The sequence below is a fragment of the Nematolebias whitei genome, chromosome 21 (assembly GCF_014905685.2).
Source record: "Nematolebias whitei isolate Nwh7 chromosome 21, NemWhi1, whole genome shotgun sequence".
Lineage (NCBI taxonomy): Eukaryota > Metazoa > Chordata > Actinopteri > Cyprinodontiformes > Rivulidae > Nematolebias > Nematolebias whitei.
The window spans coordinates 9,955,610-9,972,742 of record NC_056518.1 but is presented as its reverse complement, the minus strand read 5'-3'; the positions used below and the strand labels follow the sequence as shown (position 1 = coordinate 9,972,742).

General features: G+C 41.1%; 1 protein-coding gene across 1 annotated transcript in view; it reads left to right on the top strand.

Annotated features, from left to right (window-relative positions):
- ddhd1a (DDHD domain containing 1a) overlaps positions 1 to 17,133 on the top strand; it is a 24,844-nt gene that overhangs the window by 3,031 nt on the left and 4,680 nt on the right. The window contains exons 2-4 of the mRNA XM_037695310.1: positions 276 to 452; positions 13,470 to 13,598; positions 16,538 to 16,685. Of these exons, the coding sequence (XP_037551238.1) occupies positions 276 to 452; positions 13,470 to 13,598; positions 16,538 to 16,685 (454 nt within the window). The remainder of the gene's footprint in view (positions 1 to 275; positions 453 to 13,469; positions 13,599 to 16,537; positions 16,686 to 17,133) is intronic.

Here is a 17,133-nt window from a genome sequence, read left to right as displayed (position 1 = left end):
TGTGTCTTTAGACCAGGGGTGTTCAATCCTGGTCCCAGAGGGACACTGTCCTGTGTCTTCCCTGATCCAACACGAACTGCCTCCAAGTACTGCAGAAGCTTGTTAATCACCTTTGATTCAATTCAAATGTGCTGAAGCAGAGGAGCCTCTGAAACATGCGGGCCCTTCAGGACCAAGACTGGACCCCCCCTGCCTTAGACCCCACAACAACTTTAAAATGTTTAGTGTTTTCATTGTTTGTTTAAGGGCAGCTGAATCAGTTGTGTGTTTTGCAGAACAAGACCATATCCCTGTGATGAGAGGCCAGTGGTTCATTGATGGGACCTGGCTCCCTTTAGAGGAAGAGGAGAGTGACCTCATTGAACTGGAGCACCTGAACCATTTCCGTGGGCAACAGATGCAGGACACCTTCGAGACGGATTTAGTGGTCAAGACCGTTGACAGCAAAGATGGTGAGGAGCGAGAAATAACATGGTGATGATATCCTCAGCAGCACACACTCATTCTTGTAACTAGCTTCCTAGTGATGACCTGCAATAGCTCGATTAAATTAAATATGACTTAATAAGAACAATTAAAAAATGAAATGCTTCCTTGAGCTTTGAATCATAAAAACAAGTTTTGTTTAAAGGTTTGTCAAAGTGTCTCCAGCTTGAGGGGAAAAAGGCACAAGAACTACTTTGTCATAATTCAAGTCTCATCACTCAGTCTTGCTTATTACTGTTACATTGTGTCACAGCATAAAGAAATGATCACGACAGGTGCGTGTATTCACGTGCATGTACGTTTTCTCTTAATGTGTCGCTCGTGTAAAGCAGCTTCGGCCTGAACTTTCTAGCATGTCCATTTTTGATGTGCTGCTTCAAGGAACGTGTGGCAGGTTTTAGTCAAGGACAGCAGGAAGAAGGAAGCTCTTTGATTCAGGCTGCCTGTTCCATGAGACTTTATTTTTAATCAGTCATGAATATGCGGGGGTGTGATTGTGTGAGGTTGGCAGATAAATAAAGTAAAACAGAGACTAAATTTGCAGAAACCACTAAAGTGAAGGTGAGAACGGTGTAATATTCAGTAGAAAACATGATTTAATCCCCAAGCTAATCTGAATGACTCCAAATGAAAACGTCAAAATATTTAGACTAAGCAGGTTTTTAATATATATTGCAAATGTGTCTAGTTTCTATTTTGTCTTGAGTCCGTTTACCTTGGGTTTCGCATAGTTTCAGATATTTGCAGTTGACAGAAATGAAGAGATAATGACATTTCCTCTTACGCAGACAGGTCTGATTCTGAAAGGTCTACAAAAAAGGTCATCACCCAAGTGTTCAGAATATTTTAGTGCTTTGTCACCATTTGTATTGTGCATTCGTACTATAGCTCCAACTTCTGGAAGCATCTGACACTTTCTCACGTTAAATCACAAGATCGTTTGTGAGGGAGAGAAACCTGTCAGATGCAGGGATATGCAAACAGGGACATTAAACAAACTGCATTCGTTAAACGATAGAGGAATGTTAGTTACATGCAAGGTGCTTGAAGTACAGTACAAGTGTTTTCACCTTGGTTTTATTATATTTGTACAGCCACATTAGATGCATATCTCAGGATTTTTAACTACTGGTAATATCCTGTACCACTGCAAGAGGGAAAATTGCAAATTCAACCTAGTGATATAATGATGAAAGTAGTGGTTTGGTATATTGTACACATTATTAAAAACTGTGTCTGCTCTATTTATACGTTCAGATCTAATGGTGCAGCAACATCAGGGTCTGCATAGAAAATTCCCACTCCCTTTGTTTATGAGTTGTTCTCAACTTCTATATTTAGCTGAGCCTGAAAGCAAAATAGATGATATAGTTATTTCACTTTCTTTGTGCAGATGTTCCAAGCAGCCTGTTACAGAGGAGTATTTTTATTTTAAAATTATTAATTTCAAGTACTCAGAGGCTCTCCTAAATTGCATTACCACTGATAAACGGATTGCAAAACCAGCACACTATGCTATTGTATTATTGCAGTACGTTTATTCCCTGCTATCCCACTGTCTCACCAACCTACCATTACACTCACTTTCCCTCCTTTCACAGTGCCGCAGTAAAGCCAAGACAAATGTTGGTGAAGCAGAAGATGTGGTGGGCATATCAGTGTGTTGTGCAGAACCAGCTGTTAAATGCAGAATATTTGGATTAGAGCCTGACCGATATGGACATTTTGGCTATCACCGATACCGATATTGGGAGGGGAAGGCTAATGCCGAAAACTGATATGACTGAAAATTTACAAACTTTGTCCACCATCAAGAAACTAAGAAAACGGCGAGTGGAGTGGAGCTTGTTCATTTAGCGCAGCTGTTAACAACCATGAAGTTAAGCTAATCAGATTCACGCTATACATAGTCCATCCATCCATCCATTTTCTTTACCCGCTTACTCCATTTTGGGTCACGGGGGTCGCTGGTGCCCATGTCCAGCAATCACTGTGCGAGGGGCGGGGTACACCCTGGACGGGTCGCAAGTCCATCACAGGGCCACATAGAGACAAACGAGACAAACAACCATTCACTCTCTCACACCTAGGGACAATTTAGTTACCAATCAGCCTAACATGCATGTTTTTGGACTGTGGGAGGAAACCGGAGTACCCGGAGAAAACCCACGCATGCACGGAGAGAACATACAAACTCCACCCAGAAAGGCCCCTGGACCGGGGTTTGAACCAGGGACCTGCTATACATAGTCCCACAGTAGATTTACAAGTGATGCACGGGTCATAAAAACAGTCTTCCTAACGTGCATTCACATTTATTGTATTGTATTTAATGTATTGTATTGTATTGTTGTTTTACATTAGTGTTAAGTGTATATCTTATGTCTTTTGGTGTACTGTTTGGCATTTGTTTAGCATATATCTTAGTGTATATCCATATATCCATTATCTTGCGCTTATTCCTAAGTCGGGTCACGAGGGCAGCAGCTTGAGCAGGGAGGCCCAGACATCTCTTTCCACAGCCACCTCTTCCAACTATTCTGGGAGGATTCTAAGGCGTTCCCAGGCCAACCGAGAGACATAGTCTCTCCAGCGTGTCCTTGGTCTTCCCCGGTGTCTCCTCCCAGTTGAAAATGCTCGAAGCACCTCCAAAGAGAGGCGCCATGTGAGCATCCTTACCAGATGCCCAAACCACCTCAACTGGCTCCTCTTGATGTGGAGGAGCAGTGGTTCTACTCTGAGTCTCTCCCGGATAACTGAACTTCTCACCCTATCTCTAAAGGAGAGTCCAGATACCCTGTGGAAGAAACTCATTTCAATCGCCTGTATCTGCAATCTCGTTCTTTCTGTCACTACTCACAGCTTGTGACCATAGGTGAGGGTAGGAACGTAGACCGACCGATAAACAGAGAGCTTTGCCTTACAGCTCAGTTCTCTCTTCACCACAACGGACCGGTACAGAGTCCGCAATACTGCAGATGCTGCACCAATCTGTCAATCTCACACTTCATTCTTCCCTCACTTGTGAACAAAACCCCGAGATACTTGAACTACTCCACTTGAGACAGAACCTCACCTTCGACCTGAAGAGAGCAATCCACCCATTTCCGATAGAGGACCATGGCCTCAGATTTGGAGGTGCTGATTCTCATCCCAGTCACTTCACACTCTGATGCGAACCACTCCAGTGAGAGCTGAAGTTCACGGCATGATGACGTCAACAGGACCACATCATCTGCAAAGAGCAGAGATGGAATCCTGAGGCCACCTAACTGGAATCTCTGTCTCCTGGCTGCACCAAGAAATTCTGTCCATAAAGTTATGAACAGAATTGGTGACAACGGGCAGCCCTGGCAGAGTCCAACTCCCACCCTGAAGGAGTCCGACTTACTACCGACAATGCAAACCAAACTCGCACCACTTGTATAGGGACTGAACAGCTCGTAACAATGGGCCCCCAATCCCATACTCATAAAGCACCCCCCACAGTGTACCCCGAGGAACACAGTCAAATACTTTCTCCAAGTCCACAAAACACATGTAGACTGGATGGGCAAACTCCCATGACCTCTCAAGAACCCTAGTGAGGGTAAAGAGGTGATCTAGTGTTCTATGGCCAGGACGGAACCTGCATTGTTCCTCTTGGATCTGAGGTTCGACCAACGGTTGGACTCACTTCTCCAGTACCCCTGAATAGACCTCACCAGGGAGGCTAAGGAGAGTGATGCCCCTATAATTGGAGTACACACTCCGGTCCCCCTTTTTGAAGAGGGAAACCACCACCCCAGTCTGCCAATCCAATAGTGGCACTGCCCCCGATGTCCACAGATCATTGCAAAGGCATGTCAACAAAGACAACCCCACAACATCCAGAGTCTTAAGGAAATCAGGGTGAATCTCATCCACTCCCAGAGCCCTGCCACCACAGAGCTTTTTAACTACCTCAGTGACCTCAACCACAGTTATGGACAGACCGACACTAAAGTCATCCGGCTCAGCTTCCTCCATGGAAGACGTGCTGGTGGGATTTAGAAGGTCTGAGAATTATTATTTTCACCTCCTGATGACATAATTGGTTGAGGTCAACAGCAACCCACCTTCACTGAACACAGTGTTAGTAAAGTGCTGCTTTCCCCTTCTCAGCCACCTGATGGTTTACCAGGATCTCCTTGAAGCCAACCAAGAGTCTCTATCCAAGGCCTCACCGAACCCCTCCCACATCCGAGCTTTTGCCTCAGCAACAGCCAAGACTGTCGGAGCATTTGGCCCTCTGGTACTCCTGCCTCCAAACTCCCACCTGCTAACATGGCCCAGTTGGACTCCTCCTTCAGCTTGACAGCCTTCCTAACCCGGGGTGTCCACCACCGAGTTTGTGGATGGCCACCGTGAGAAGCACTGACAACCTTACGGCCACAGCTCAGGGCAGCTACCTCAACAATTGAGACACGGAACATGGCCCACTTGGACTCAATGTCCCCCATCTAAGCTGGGATGCAGTTTAAACTCTCTTGGAAGTGTGAGTTGAAGATCTCTCTGACGGGTTCTTCTGCCAGGTGTTCCCAGCAAACCCTCACTACACATTTGGGTCTACCAGGTCTGTCTGGCATCTTCCTCCGCCATCTGATCCAACTCCCTACCAGATGGTGATTAGTTAACAGCTCAGCTCCTCTCTTCACCCGAGTGCCAAACAAACGGCCGCAAATCAGATGACACGACTATGAAATCAGTCATTGATCTACGACCTAGGGCATCCTAGTGCCAAGTGCACTTATGGACACCCTTGTGTTTAAATATGGTGCTTGTGATGAAAAAACTATGACTAGCAAAGAAGTCCAACAACAGAACACTGCTCTGGTTCAGATCAGAGAGGCCGTTCCTCCCAGCCATGCCCCTCTAGATCACATTTTCATTTCCCACATGGGCATTGGAAGTCCTCCAGTAGAATAAAGGAGTCCCCAGCTGGCACATCATCCAGCACCCCTGCCAAGGACTCCAAGAAGGCCGGATACTCTTAAGTTGCTGTTCGGTGCGTAAGCACAAATAACATTCCGAACATGTTTCCCCACCCAAAGGCGCAGGGAAGCCACCCTCTCATCTACTGGGGAAAACTCCAACACCAAGTCGGGGGGCTACAAGTAGACCCACACCAGCTCGATGCTTCTCACCATTGGCAACTCCAGAGTGAAATAAAGTTCAGCCATTCTCAAGGAGATCTGTTCCAAAACCCATGATGTGTGTTGAGGTGAGCCCAACTCTATCTAGTCGGTACCGCTCAACCTTGCGCACAAGCTCAGGCTCTTTCCACACCAGAGAGGTTATGTTCTATGTCCCAAGAGCAGTTTTGGTAAGCCAGGGTGAGAGTGCCAAGGTCCCCGCCTTCGGCCACTGCCCATGGCATCATGTACCTGACTTTCATGGCCCCATCTGCAGGTGGTGGGTCCACGGGAGGGCAAACCCATGTTGCTCCTTTGGGCTGAGCCCGATCAGGCCCCAGGGGTAGAGACCCTGTCACCAGGCACTCACTGACGAGCCCCTTTCCCAGGCCTGGCTCCAGGGTGTCGGAATGTGTATGGTGAAGGTCTAATTAGTATTGACCACATCAGAGTTTATTTTTCTTTGCAGAGGAGTAAAGATTTCAGACAAACAATGCATTTCAGTGAGGACAACAAAGATAACGTTACTAACACATATATTTTTACCTCTACGTTAGATTTATTGTTGTGGATAAAGTTTTATAAGGCAATAGCCTATGCTAGGTTATCTTAACGTTAGCTTGCTAACTTGAGAGGGATGTAGCTAATGACAAGCAAGTTGGAGGACTGAATTTTTTTTTAAAATTTATTTTGCATATCAGTTGAAATAAATTTACCATGCTCAGTTTAGCAAAATACTCTATACAGTATTGCTCCCTACTTCGGCTATGCTGAAAGTGAAAGTGAATGGCCATGACTTGAAAGTAGTCTGCATGCACCCTCTGCTGGATACAGTGTACAATTACACCTTTTGGACACACCTTGTTCCCAGTGTTTATATCGGCGTTGTGCACAAAATACAAAAGCAGGTGGTTGAAGTCATAGCATGTTGCAGGGTGTGGACTCCTCTTTCAGACTTGAAAGACAATTTGGAAAATTACAGCCTGCAGGCTTGGCATAGGCAACAAAACATTATGTGCTAGCACTGCATTCTGTATGTTTTTGATGAAGGCAAGGCCCGCAACGTGTTTTTCAAACTTTTTGTCAATACTTGACATTTCTAACATACATAATTGATAAAGTTTGAAATAAATAAATAGTAAAAGATACTTGAACAACTGATAAATGTGGTTAGCGCTTGGCCACAAGATAACTAAAATGTCAGTACTGTATTATTAGTTTGCTTAGTAGATATTAAACTTTTCATTATTGATAAAAAACAATAGAGTAGATCTTCGAAGGCATTGCCTTTTTATGAAAAACCTTTTGTGATATACCACTCAAATGCAACTTATTAGGGTAGTTTTGACCCCTACATGCCTGAGTCTGCAATAGAAGGTCCAGTCATTGCAAAGCACTTCTTTTGAATGGATCCATCAGTCCTGTTATGTCCAAGTGGCATTATTGATAGCTCTTACAGCAAACAAACTTACGTGATGCTCAGCACTTTTCTCCTCCTCCACAGCCCTTAACCTCAGCTGAGGGACACACTGCTGGCATTTGCAAGTCTGATAGCCAGCTGTGTTTCTTTGGATTGAATGATGTAGTCAAATTTGGCACTTGACCCATTTTTCTTAACAAATTTTGAGGTCAATTCAAATTTCCAAATGCCATTTTACTACAGAGTGAGTGTAAGGATTATATAATTTTTTTATTTTTTGGGTTCATAATTTTGATTGTAATATCACAATGAGTTGTGATGCCATGTTTGTAAAGAATTTTTTTTAAGCCAATTATGTTGGTTATTGGATGTGTTTTTGTGTTTGAAAGATTTTAGCACAGATGTTATTTTAGACTTGTTAGAAAGTTTAAGCTGAGTTTGACAAAGAGTTGTTTGTATTTGAACCTAAATATCTAACTGTGATTGTAAAGCCAAACATTACTGAACAAATTTCTTTTTGAAAGTCAATAAGTTACACTGCTACAACATTTTTTGTAACAGACTGTATCACATTGGCTTCAAAGACCAACAATATTTGGAAATATTTGTCCTAAGTTCTGCAACATTTTTTTAATAAAGTCTTGCACTTGACTTCACATAATTAAATTAGTTAATAAAAATTAAAAAAATCATTTATGAACAAAGATGGAAATAGGTCTGTTGCAACAAACAATAAATCAATTAATCGCATGATAAATGAAAATTATCAACCTCATTTTCATTTATCAGCTTTATCATTTCTTCGTCTCTCTCTTTCTACTGAAGACACTGGATGACAAAAGGCTCAACTCCGGTGATCTTCACTGACCCTCCTTTTCTCTTTCTCTTTAAATTCTATTTTAACCATCCAAAATCATGTTTTTGGATCGTAAAAGCAGCTAAGTTGAGAAGCTAAGCTAACAGGCCGACCTCGGGGAAAAACCCTCCGTCTTGTCGAAGCTCCAAAATAGGGTTGGGTCCGATCCAGTATCGGTTTCGGCCTTTGATACCAGCATAATTTATGTATCGGATTTTTCCGATCCAACTTGCAGAGATTTCCGATCCATGATGTACGTCTGTGTCTGCTGAAATGTCTCCACATGTGATTCCCTGCCCGCTGCTCTGCAAGTTAGCTTCAAACTGGAATGGATTTCCTGAAGGGCGGCGTGCCTCATGAACTCAGAGTAATGAGACCCGCCTCACATTCAGGAAATCCATTTCATAGTTTGCAGCCAGCTACAACGTGAGTAAATATGTGAAGATCGCAGTAGCTCTGTGGCTAACCAACTTTTCATCGACACTTCCGCTGTGTGGAAGTATTTTACACTAGAAACACCACAAAGCAAGACAGCAACATGCAATGTCTGCAAAGCTGCTGTACCGAGAGGAGGAAGCTCCATCACGACCTATAATACAACAAACTTAATCAAACATAGAACTACATTAAACCACGGTAAAGTTTTACGTTGGACATTCGAGCTCTGTGGCTTCAGCAGTGTGTTCTTCTCATTCAATCCGAAGCAGGCAGTCTGATTTCGGTCAGCCGCATTCTATCTGCCTCACTCCGTCTGCCCGTCTCGGAGGAGCAGACTGAGCGCGGCTGACCGAAATCAGACTGCCTGCTTCGGATTTAACAAGAAGGACACGCCGCTGAAGCCACGTAGCTCAAATGTTTATGAAGAAGTTGCTAAACTTCATCGTAATTTTTTATTTATTTACCATTTATTTATCCAGGTAGTCTCATTGAGCCACGAGAACTCATTTTCAAGAGAGACCTGTTTAGGGAGCAGATGGGTGTTAAGGGCCTTGCTCATGGCCTAGAGTGGGGCGAATGAGGGTGGGGGCAGGTGTGGGTGCTTCACCTACCCCACCCACGTTTTTGATGTTGTCGGTACGGGGTCTTGAACCGACGATCTTCCGATCACAGGCCCACCTTCTCTAACCTCTGCGCCACCACTCCCCCAAATTAATGATCAACCACTATCAGGTGTAGAAAACGAAGGATTTCACAGCTTGATACTTGCAGCCAAGATATAGTTTATCCTCCAGGAGACATTTATCAGTGCAACAGTAGACAATCATAAAAAAAGCATATAAATTGAAAAATACAAGAAAATTTTATATATATATATATATATATATACATATGTAAACGAAACAAAAACTTCTACATTATAAAGTGATGTAAAATACTAAAAACAGTAACCTGTTTGTGTTGGTTGATGCCATAAACTTAGCAGATGTTTAAAACATTTAATCACTTTAATATCCACTTTAAAGCTAGGAATAAAAAACAAACATGTTTTGTGTTAGCAGAATTTAATTCTAACTTTGAAACTTATCCAACATTAATAAAACTTACCTCAAGTTGCCTTTTTGGACATGCATGCATATATTTGTACAAATTGTACTTGAGAAGAGATTATTACAGCCTCATATAAAATCAATAATGATAATGATATCGGAGCGGTATCGGCCGATATTCAGATTTAGGTATCGGTATCAGATCTGAAGTAAAACAAACAAAAAAATGGATCGGTGCATCCCTACTCCAAAATTCACGGTTGAAACTCGTGCCTTTGTGTAAAAAGTTGTTTTTCTCTGCAAAAAGAAGCTGAGAACTTGTTAACTGATTTTTTTTATTTTTTTTTATTAAAAGCTTTGTGTGAAAAATGCTATGTTAAAGAGCTCAAACCACACCGAGCGTCCGCCATTTTGAGAACCGAAAAAAGAAAGGAGAGAGAGCCCATGTCATGTCAAAGGGCCTCCCTCCCATTTTTCTTAGAGACACGCTGCTCGCTCTCTCACTATCCATCATTCAGTTCAAACAGTCTTATACTGCCATCCAGTGGTCAAAAAAAGGTACTACACTCAAAACAAATTAACCAAAATTTCTTCTTAAATTTGACAATAATTACTAATTGTCAAATTTCAAACAATAGTATTATTTATCACAATAATTTCTGAGACAATCGCCCAGCAACATTTATTATCGTGACAGGCCTAGGTGGAAACACAAGTACATAAAGGGAAATGCTGTTTTCTCCACTTTGTAGAATCGTGTAATGAGAGCAAACAACATGCTACTTTAGTCATCGAAGGTACAGAGTTAGTAAAACCGCTGGGTTGTAAGTTGTAGACTTACCTTCACTCAAACTGTGTTATTCATTTACAGCATGTTTGTTACGTGTTCTTACGGTAACGAGAACAGACGTTTTGTTCTGATTAGAGAGTACCATTGTAACCTGATTGCAGTGATGTTTAACAGGTTGGCTGGTTATTATTGACAAAAAGTCTAATGTGACTGCAAATGGACTCACTCTTTGTTGGTTGTTAGTTCTCTCCCACCTGCCCCCTTTCTACCTCCCTTTTCTGTTCAAATGGAGTGGATATCAGACGAGTGCTAAAACTACATGTCACAAGCGCAAACGCTGCCAAGGTACGGTGAAATGCCAAGTCTTCTGTTTACTTTTGTTGTGTTAGCTCTTTTAGCTTCCTCCCCTTCCCCGTAGATGCTAGGTCTCTGTTGGAGTACCTTTTTCTTTCTTTTGTGGTTCAAATCTTTTGAAGTCTTATATTTAGAACTAGACCTAGGCTCAGTTAGATAAAGTTGAACTAAACTGATTAGACTCTCTCATGACTGCTTTAACTGGGCCTAGATGCTAGAAGTCTCTTTGTGTGCTGTGATCCAGACTTCAGTGCTACTATTGCTGCTTTTTTTGAGGAATCTTGTGCATCTCCTTGCTGGAATAGTAAGAAGACAACATGGTTCGCTCAAGCACAAGGACAAAACCCTCAACCATTGGAACTGCAATAAGTTATTCATCAACCTCCCTTGTGCTTGGCTTTTTTAAATTTAGCTTTGTTTTCCACTTTGTCTCATTGTTTTCTCTCTTTCATTCATTGGAGCAGTGTAGCTTTAATGAACCACCGTCATCAGTTCAATAGAAAGCTTTCTATTGAGAGCAAAGAACAATTGAGATGCAAAGTGGAGCCATTGTAGTCCTTCAGTATTATACTATAACTCTTGTGTATATTTACTCTGAGGTCCATCACTCTCATTTCTGGATGAACTGAATAGAGAAATCTCATCTTGCAGTAAAATGAAGTGGATGTTGACCTAAAGACTAGTGTGCAAGGTCAAAGTCAATGTGAACAAGGGGCTTTGTTATGACTCGTATAACTTGCAGGTTTTTTTTGTATTTATTTCATTACTATTATAGTAGTTTCATCACATTTGAAGCATAAATACGTTATGTAATAAAATAACATTTACATTTTTCACAGCACAGTTCTAGGACATTATACTAAGAGGAGCGCCTTGATCTTTCCTAGTCCCAGTCATTCTTTTTGTTACTTATTCCTTTTTTAGTTCAACAGTTAGCTTCTATTTTTTATCGTGGCACACATTATCCTTAGGAATCTATAAATTTATTTTGTCCATCAGTAATTTATGTATTTGTGCTGGAGAGCAGGGTCACAAAACATTTTACTGCCTGCTCCTTTGGACACTTCAACCTTGATCCTTTCATTCTCACTTCCTTTCACACTGTTCTGTATTTCATTAGAAACAGGAAGTGCTCTTCTACGTTGCCAAATCACAACTATATTCAACAAAAAAGGAGCTCGAGAAATTCATTATAAACCATTTGCTAAAAATATATAACGTGTGAAAGTACATCACTGTCGTTACATTGCCTTAGTTTCTACAAAGTTATTGAAATAGATTTGTATTTAATAGATGTAGTGAGTGACTTCTTGAACAATATTCAAGTCACTCTGTGGTGTTGAAAGTGTCGCTAACTTATTGATATGCAGCAGAGGAGGGAAGACATCAAGATTTCTAAAATGTGTACAGTTGGTTCAAGAACAGTTAAATGTTTGAATAAAGGCTGTAAGGTTTGTCGGGAACATTTCATTTGAAGAAGAAATGTGGTTGGGGAATATTTTGACACAAGATACCTAAATATTTAGAGAAATTAAACACAAAAATACTATTTTACGATAAACGTAATGAGACTGTGAAGGAAAGTGGTCTAGATTTACCTGTTCCAAAGTAATGGACTTACAGTGCCTATAAAAGTATTCACCCCCTTGGATGTTTTATGCTTTTATTGTTAACAGTCAGTTATGGTCAGTATGCATGAACCTCTTAAAAATGCACTAATATTCACTCCCTTTAAAATGACTGTCCTAATTCAACTCAGAGAAGAGACTATTAAAGTACACACCAGGGCATGGATACAAAAGGATTTCCTAGACCCTAAACATCTCCAGGAGTTCTGCTAAGTCCACTGTGTAGAAACAGAAGGAACATGGGACATGTGTGCAAGAGTAGGCCTTCCTCTCAAACTGAGGGCTGTGAAAAGGAAATTGATGAGAGAAGCCACCGAGACGCCTGTGACCACTTTGAAGGAGCTACAGTCTTCAGCTGGTGGGATGAGACCGTGCATCCAACATGTTGCCTGCGTTTGTCACCAGTCTTGGCTTTAATGGAGAGGAAAAGAGAATATCATTGTTAAATAAAAGGCAAAAGTCTCAACTAGATTGTTTAGATAATCTAGTTAAGACTATCTTCATTACTTTGTGGCAGTTAAAGAATAGTTTCAACTTTCATGGGAATGGTTCTACAGTACATTAGTTATGTAATTGCATTGTTTGATGTTTAACCCAAAACTTGTGCTGGAACACATTTTTCCAAGAACTTGATCTTTTTAAAGGTTTTAAATCCCTCTTTGGTTCAGAGTAGTACAAAGAGTCATGACTATGTGCTGGAAGGTCGCCACCTCTTTTTGACAAATTCATCCAGGTGGCATGTAAAGGACACAATGATGAGGACTTTGCTTCCAGCAAATCTGAAGCTCTAAGTCAACCACCTCCACGTATAACTCTTGGCTTTTGTTGGTGTCACTTGGTTTCTCTCTACCAAAAACTCTGCTCTTACTTGCCTCGGTCACTGCCTAATACACTGAGAGAAAGCCCTTAATAAAAGAGTGCAATTTTTTATTTTATTTTAAAACACCACTTCATGAGAAATTATCAATTGGATGACATGGAAGCAGGAAGACAAGCAAGAGCTGAAATATGCTATCCTGCTGTGTGACGTGTTTTTTTTGATTGCAGATCAATGCTTCAAGCTGCATTTGATTGAGCCGTTTGAGACCTTTGGTGTAATTCTTATTCTATCTCTAATTTTGTATTATGTTTATAACGTGCTATTTCAGCTTTTATACATGGAGATTTTCTCCTCTTTTGTGTGCATTGAATTTTTTCTCTTTACCAGATTACTCATTCCCTGTCCCAGTTCATTTCCAGTTCCTCCCTCTCCATTAATTAATTACATTTCTTCTGTCTCTCCACCACCCCTGCAGCCATCCACAGTTTTAAGCTGAGTCGAACCCACGTGGATTGGCACAGCGTGGATGAGGTATACCTTTACAGCGATGCTACCACTTCTAAAATTGCACGCACCGTCACCCAGAAACTGGGCTTCTCCAAAGGTTTGTATGATCTCTTTGCTTTATCTTCTTTTACAGATACGATTATCTCGGCCATGCAGTACCTTTTGTTTGTCAACCCTGTAGTCTGAAACCTACTGTTGGAGCAGTATTCATTTTATGACTTGTGACTACATTTCCTGTGCTTTTGATATGAGCTACTGCTATAATGTAAATATTAATACAAAAATATTAATCTTAGGACTAATAAGTGTAGGAAAACTGTGTTTTCTCATTGAGAAGTACTTTTCTGCTCACTGAAAATGTGGGAAAATGTATTTATCACTACATTTGCAATCCTTAACAAAACAAATACAATACAAATACCACATTTTTCAGCCTACAAGTCACATTTTTTTCACAATTTACATGCCCTGCGACTTATACTCTGAAACGACTTATTTATGGATTTTTTTTCCATATTTATAAACCAGTTTTTTGGCCAAGATACGACCGTTTTCATTCATTTTAAATGAAAATACTGAACACTATCATTTTCAGCTGCTAGATGGCACTCAAGTTGTTTGGCATGCTGTTGTGTCATTTAATGGGTAAAAGTGGCTATTAATGACACAATTAGCTTGCTAGCCTGCCAACTTCGTCCAGCTCACCTGGAGCAACCGTCAAATCAGCTTCATTTCGCTGCACCGTCTGGGTGAAATGAGCTGATTTGAACATTAAAGTACATTTGTTAAGTAAAAGTTTATCTGAGACACATCTTTGCTATAACATCGAGCAAACAAACAATTGTTTTAGGTGCTTATCATGTTAAATTTCAAAGAAATGCGTAGCGTTCCTCTTTCCTGATTTCCTCCCACTGCAGCGAATACTTTTGAAATACAGCTGATTTGACCGTTGAAGTCCTTTTATTAAATAAAAGTTCAACTGAGACACAACTTTACTATAATTTTATTTAACCTTTTATTTAACCAAGCAAGTCCCATTGAGATCACACATCTCTTTTGCAAGGGAGGCCTGGGCCTATAAAGTCGAGCAAACGAATAATTGTTTTTAGGTGGTTATCTTGTAAAATTTTGAAGAATTGCACGATTCGTCCCTCTGCACGCTCTCGCTCCCGCGAATCGACTTTTGAAATTCAGCTGATTGGACCGTCAAAGTGCATTTATTAAGGAAAAGTTAGACTGACACACCTTTGCTATAATTTCGAGCAAACAAATAATTGTTTTTAAGTTTTAATCTTGTTAGATTCTTGTTAAAGTCCTCCTGTGCACACTCCCGCAGCTGCCATTTGACAGCCAATCAATTTTTGGCACAACAATGGCCTGTGTTTCCGGGTGGTCAGTGGTGACTCGTAACAAACACGACTCATTAGCGGTGACGCAAATAGATTCAATTCAATTCAAAAATACTTTATTAATCCCAGAGGGAACTTATTTGTTGCTGTAACTCATTATCCTCATTTCATTAAGAGATGTTATAGATGCTGATGCTGTAGACAGGAAGGATCTCTTGTAAAGGTCCATCCCACAGTGGATCCTAAGAAACTGGCTGCACCTGCCATCCGATCCGTCCACCCAGACTTGGCTGACCTTTCGGTTCCCCTCGGGCTGTAGGACCACCCAAATGCTGGGCAGAACTCCTCCCAGAGAGATGGCCAGTTTGGCCACTCCTCCCAGCAGTTTGCCGAGCTCCTCGTCGCTGCGGACAGCCAACTGTAGGTGCCGAGGGACGATCCTGTCCTTCCACTGTCATGAGCCGTGTTTCCTGCTAGTTCCAGGATCTCATTGGTCAGGCACTTGAGCACAGCTGGCAGGTAGATGAGAATGCGTCCACAGAACATCCTTTTCAACTCACTTGAGATGAGATGTATACGGCGAAGTTACGTATTAATGTATTTTTTTTTACTTCATTAAACATATTTGGATTGATTTGACTTATAGGGCGGTGCGACGTGTACGGCAGAAAATACGGTACAGAAATTTAGGTAAAATATTAATTTTGACAGTTTATTCTACCTCCCAGGGTGTGAGGTAGGTATTGACATCTAACAATGTTTTGCTTAAGGTTTGCCATGACGGGTAGATAATTAGTTTTACAGAGATTCTTATGCGCTCTTGTTACCCAAATGCCAAGGTATCCAAATGTTTTAAAACTAATTTTAAATGGTACAGTGTCTAAAATTGTCTTTTCTATAGAGGTCACAGGCATCAGCTCACTCTTCTGAAGATTAACCTTATAGTCAGATATTCTCCTGAATTTTTGAAACAACGTAAAAAAGTAAAGTCCTGAGCAAACTCAGGAACGCTAGTAAGAGGATCTGACATACAAAAGCATGTCATCAGCATATATATAAACTTTATGCTCTATGCCTAATCGATATACCTTTAATGGCAAACTTAAAAACAAACAGGAGTACAGTTAAACTCCTTCAAAATAATTACCCAATCAGTCGCAGGGCCTATGTTTGACCCGTTGTGCTCCAAGTGTAAGTGAAAAGATGTTAAATGCAGTTTGACTTTCTTAGTATTTGATTCAATCAGGATTAATGACGGTAATCTGTGCTGATCGTGTCTGGTTTACAGATTTTAAGAGGAGGTGTGACTGGTTACCTCAGCCTTCCTTGACTAACACGCTCTGTAAAATGATCTCTCTCCTCAGACAGCTGGTTAGCTCCTATCACCTTTCTGTGTAGCACGTAACTTGATTAGATGAAAGGTTTTAAGTAAAACACACTCAGCCTCACATGACAGCCACACCTCTGGTCACAGGAGGGCTTCGTGTTTCACCTTCAAACCTGCTTGGCCTCAACACACCTCGTTACTCTGGCTCTAAGTAACTCTGCCATAAATAGTCTCTGAGTGAAGAACATTTGTTGTTTGGGAGTATTGTACACAGAATGCTTAAGGGAAGTATGTTTTTCTAATAAAATCATTTTAGAACTACAATATTAGCATCCAATCTTCCTGTCACTCCTGTTTTAGCGTCGAGCAGTGGCACACGGCTCCATCGGGGGTTTGTTGAGGAGGCCTCACCAGAAGACAGACCTCCTCACACTACACATGTTGTCTTTGTCGTGCATGGAATCGGACAGAAGATGGACCAGGGACGCATAATCAAAAACACTGCAATGTGAGTTGTTCATAAACAATGACTTGATTGATAATTGCCTTGTAGTGCTGCTTCTTTAGAAGTAGAATCTGAATCTGAAATGGGTCAAATTTAAGATGAACAACTCCGTTTGAACGTATTTCTGCACTAAATATAGATATAGATCTAGTCTAGAGCTACACAAGCACACAGTTCAGCAAAATAAACTTTTATGTTTCTTCAAAGTGTTTTCTTTTTGTTCTTCTCAAGACGGTCATTTCTGTCACATTATTTCACTGGACTTCCTTCTTTTCACTTCTGTATACACAAATCATAATGTCTCATGAACAGAGCTTATTAACTACAGTAGTTCCTCGTTTATTGCGAGGGATCTGTCCCCTGAAGCCCCGCGATAAGTGAAAAAACGCAAAATAGGAATAGTAGTACAAGTAGTAAGTAGTAGTTTATTTTAGTATATATATATATATAT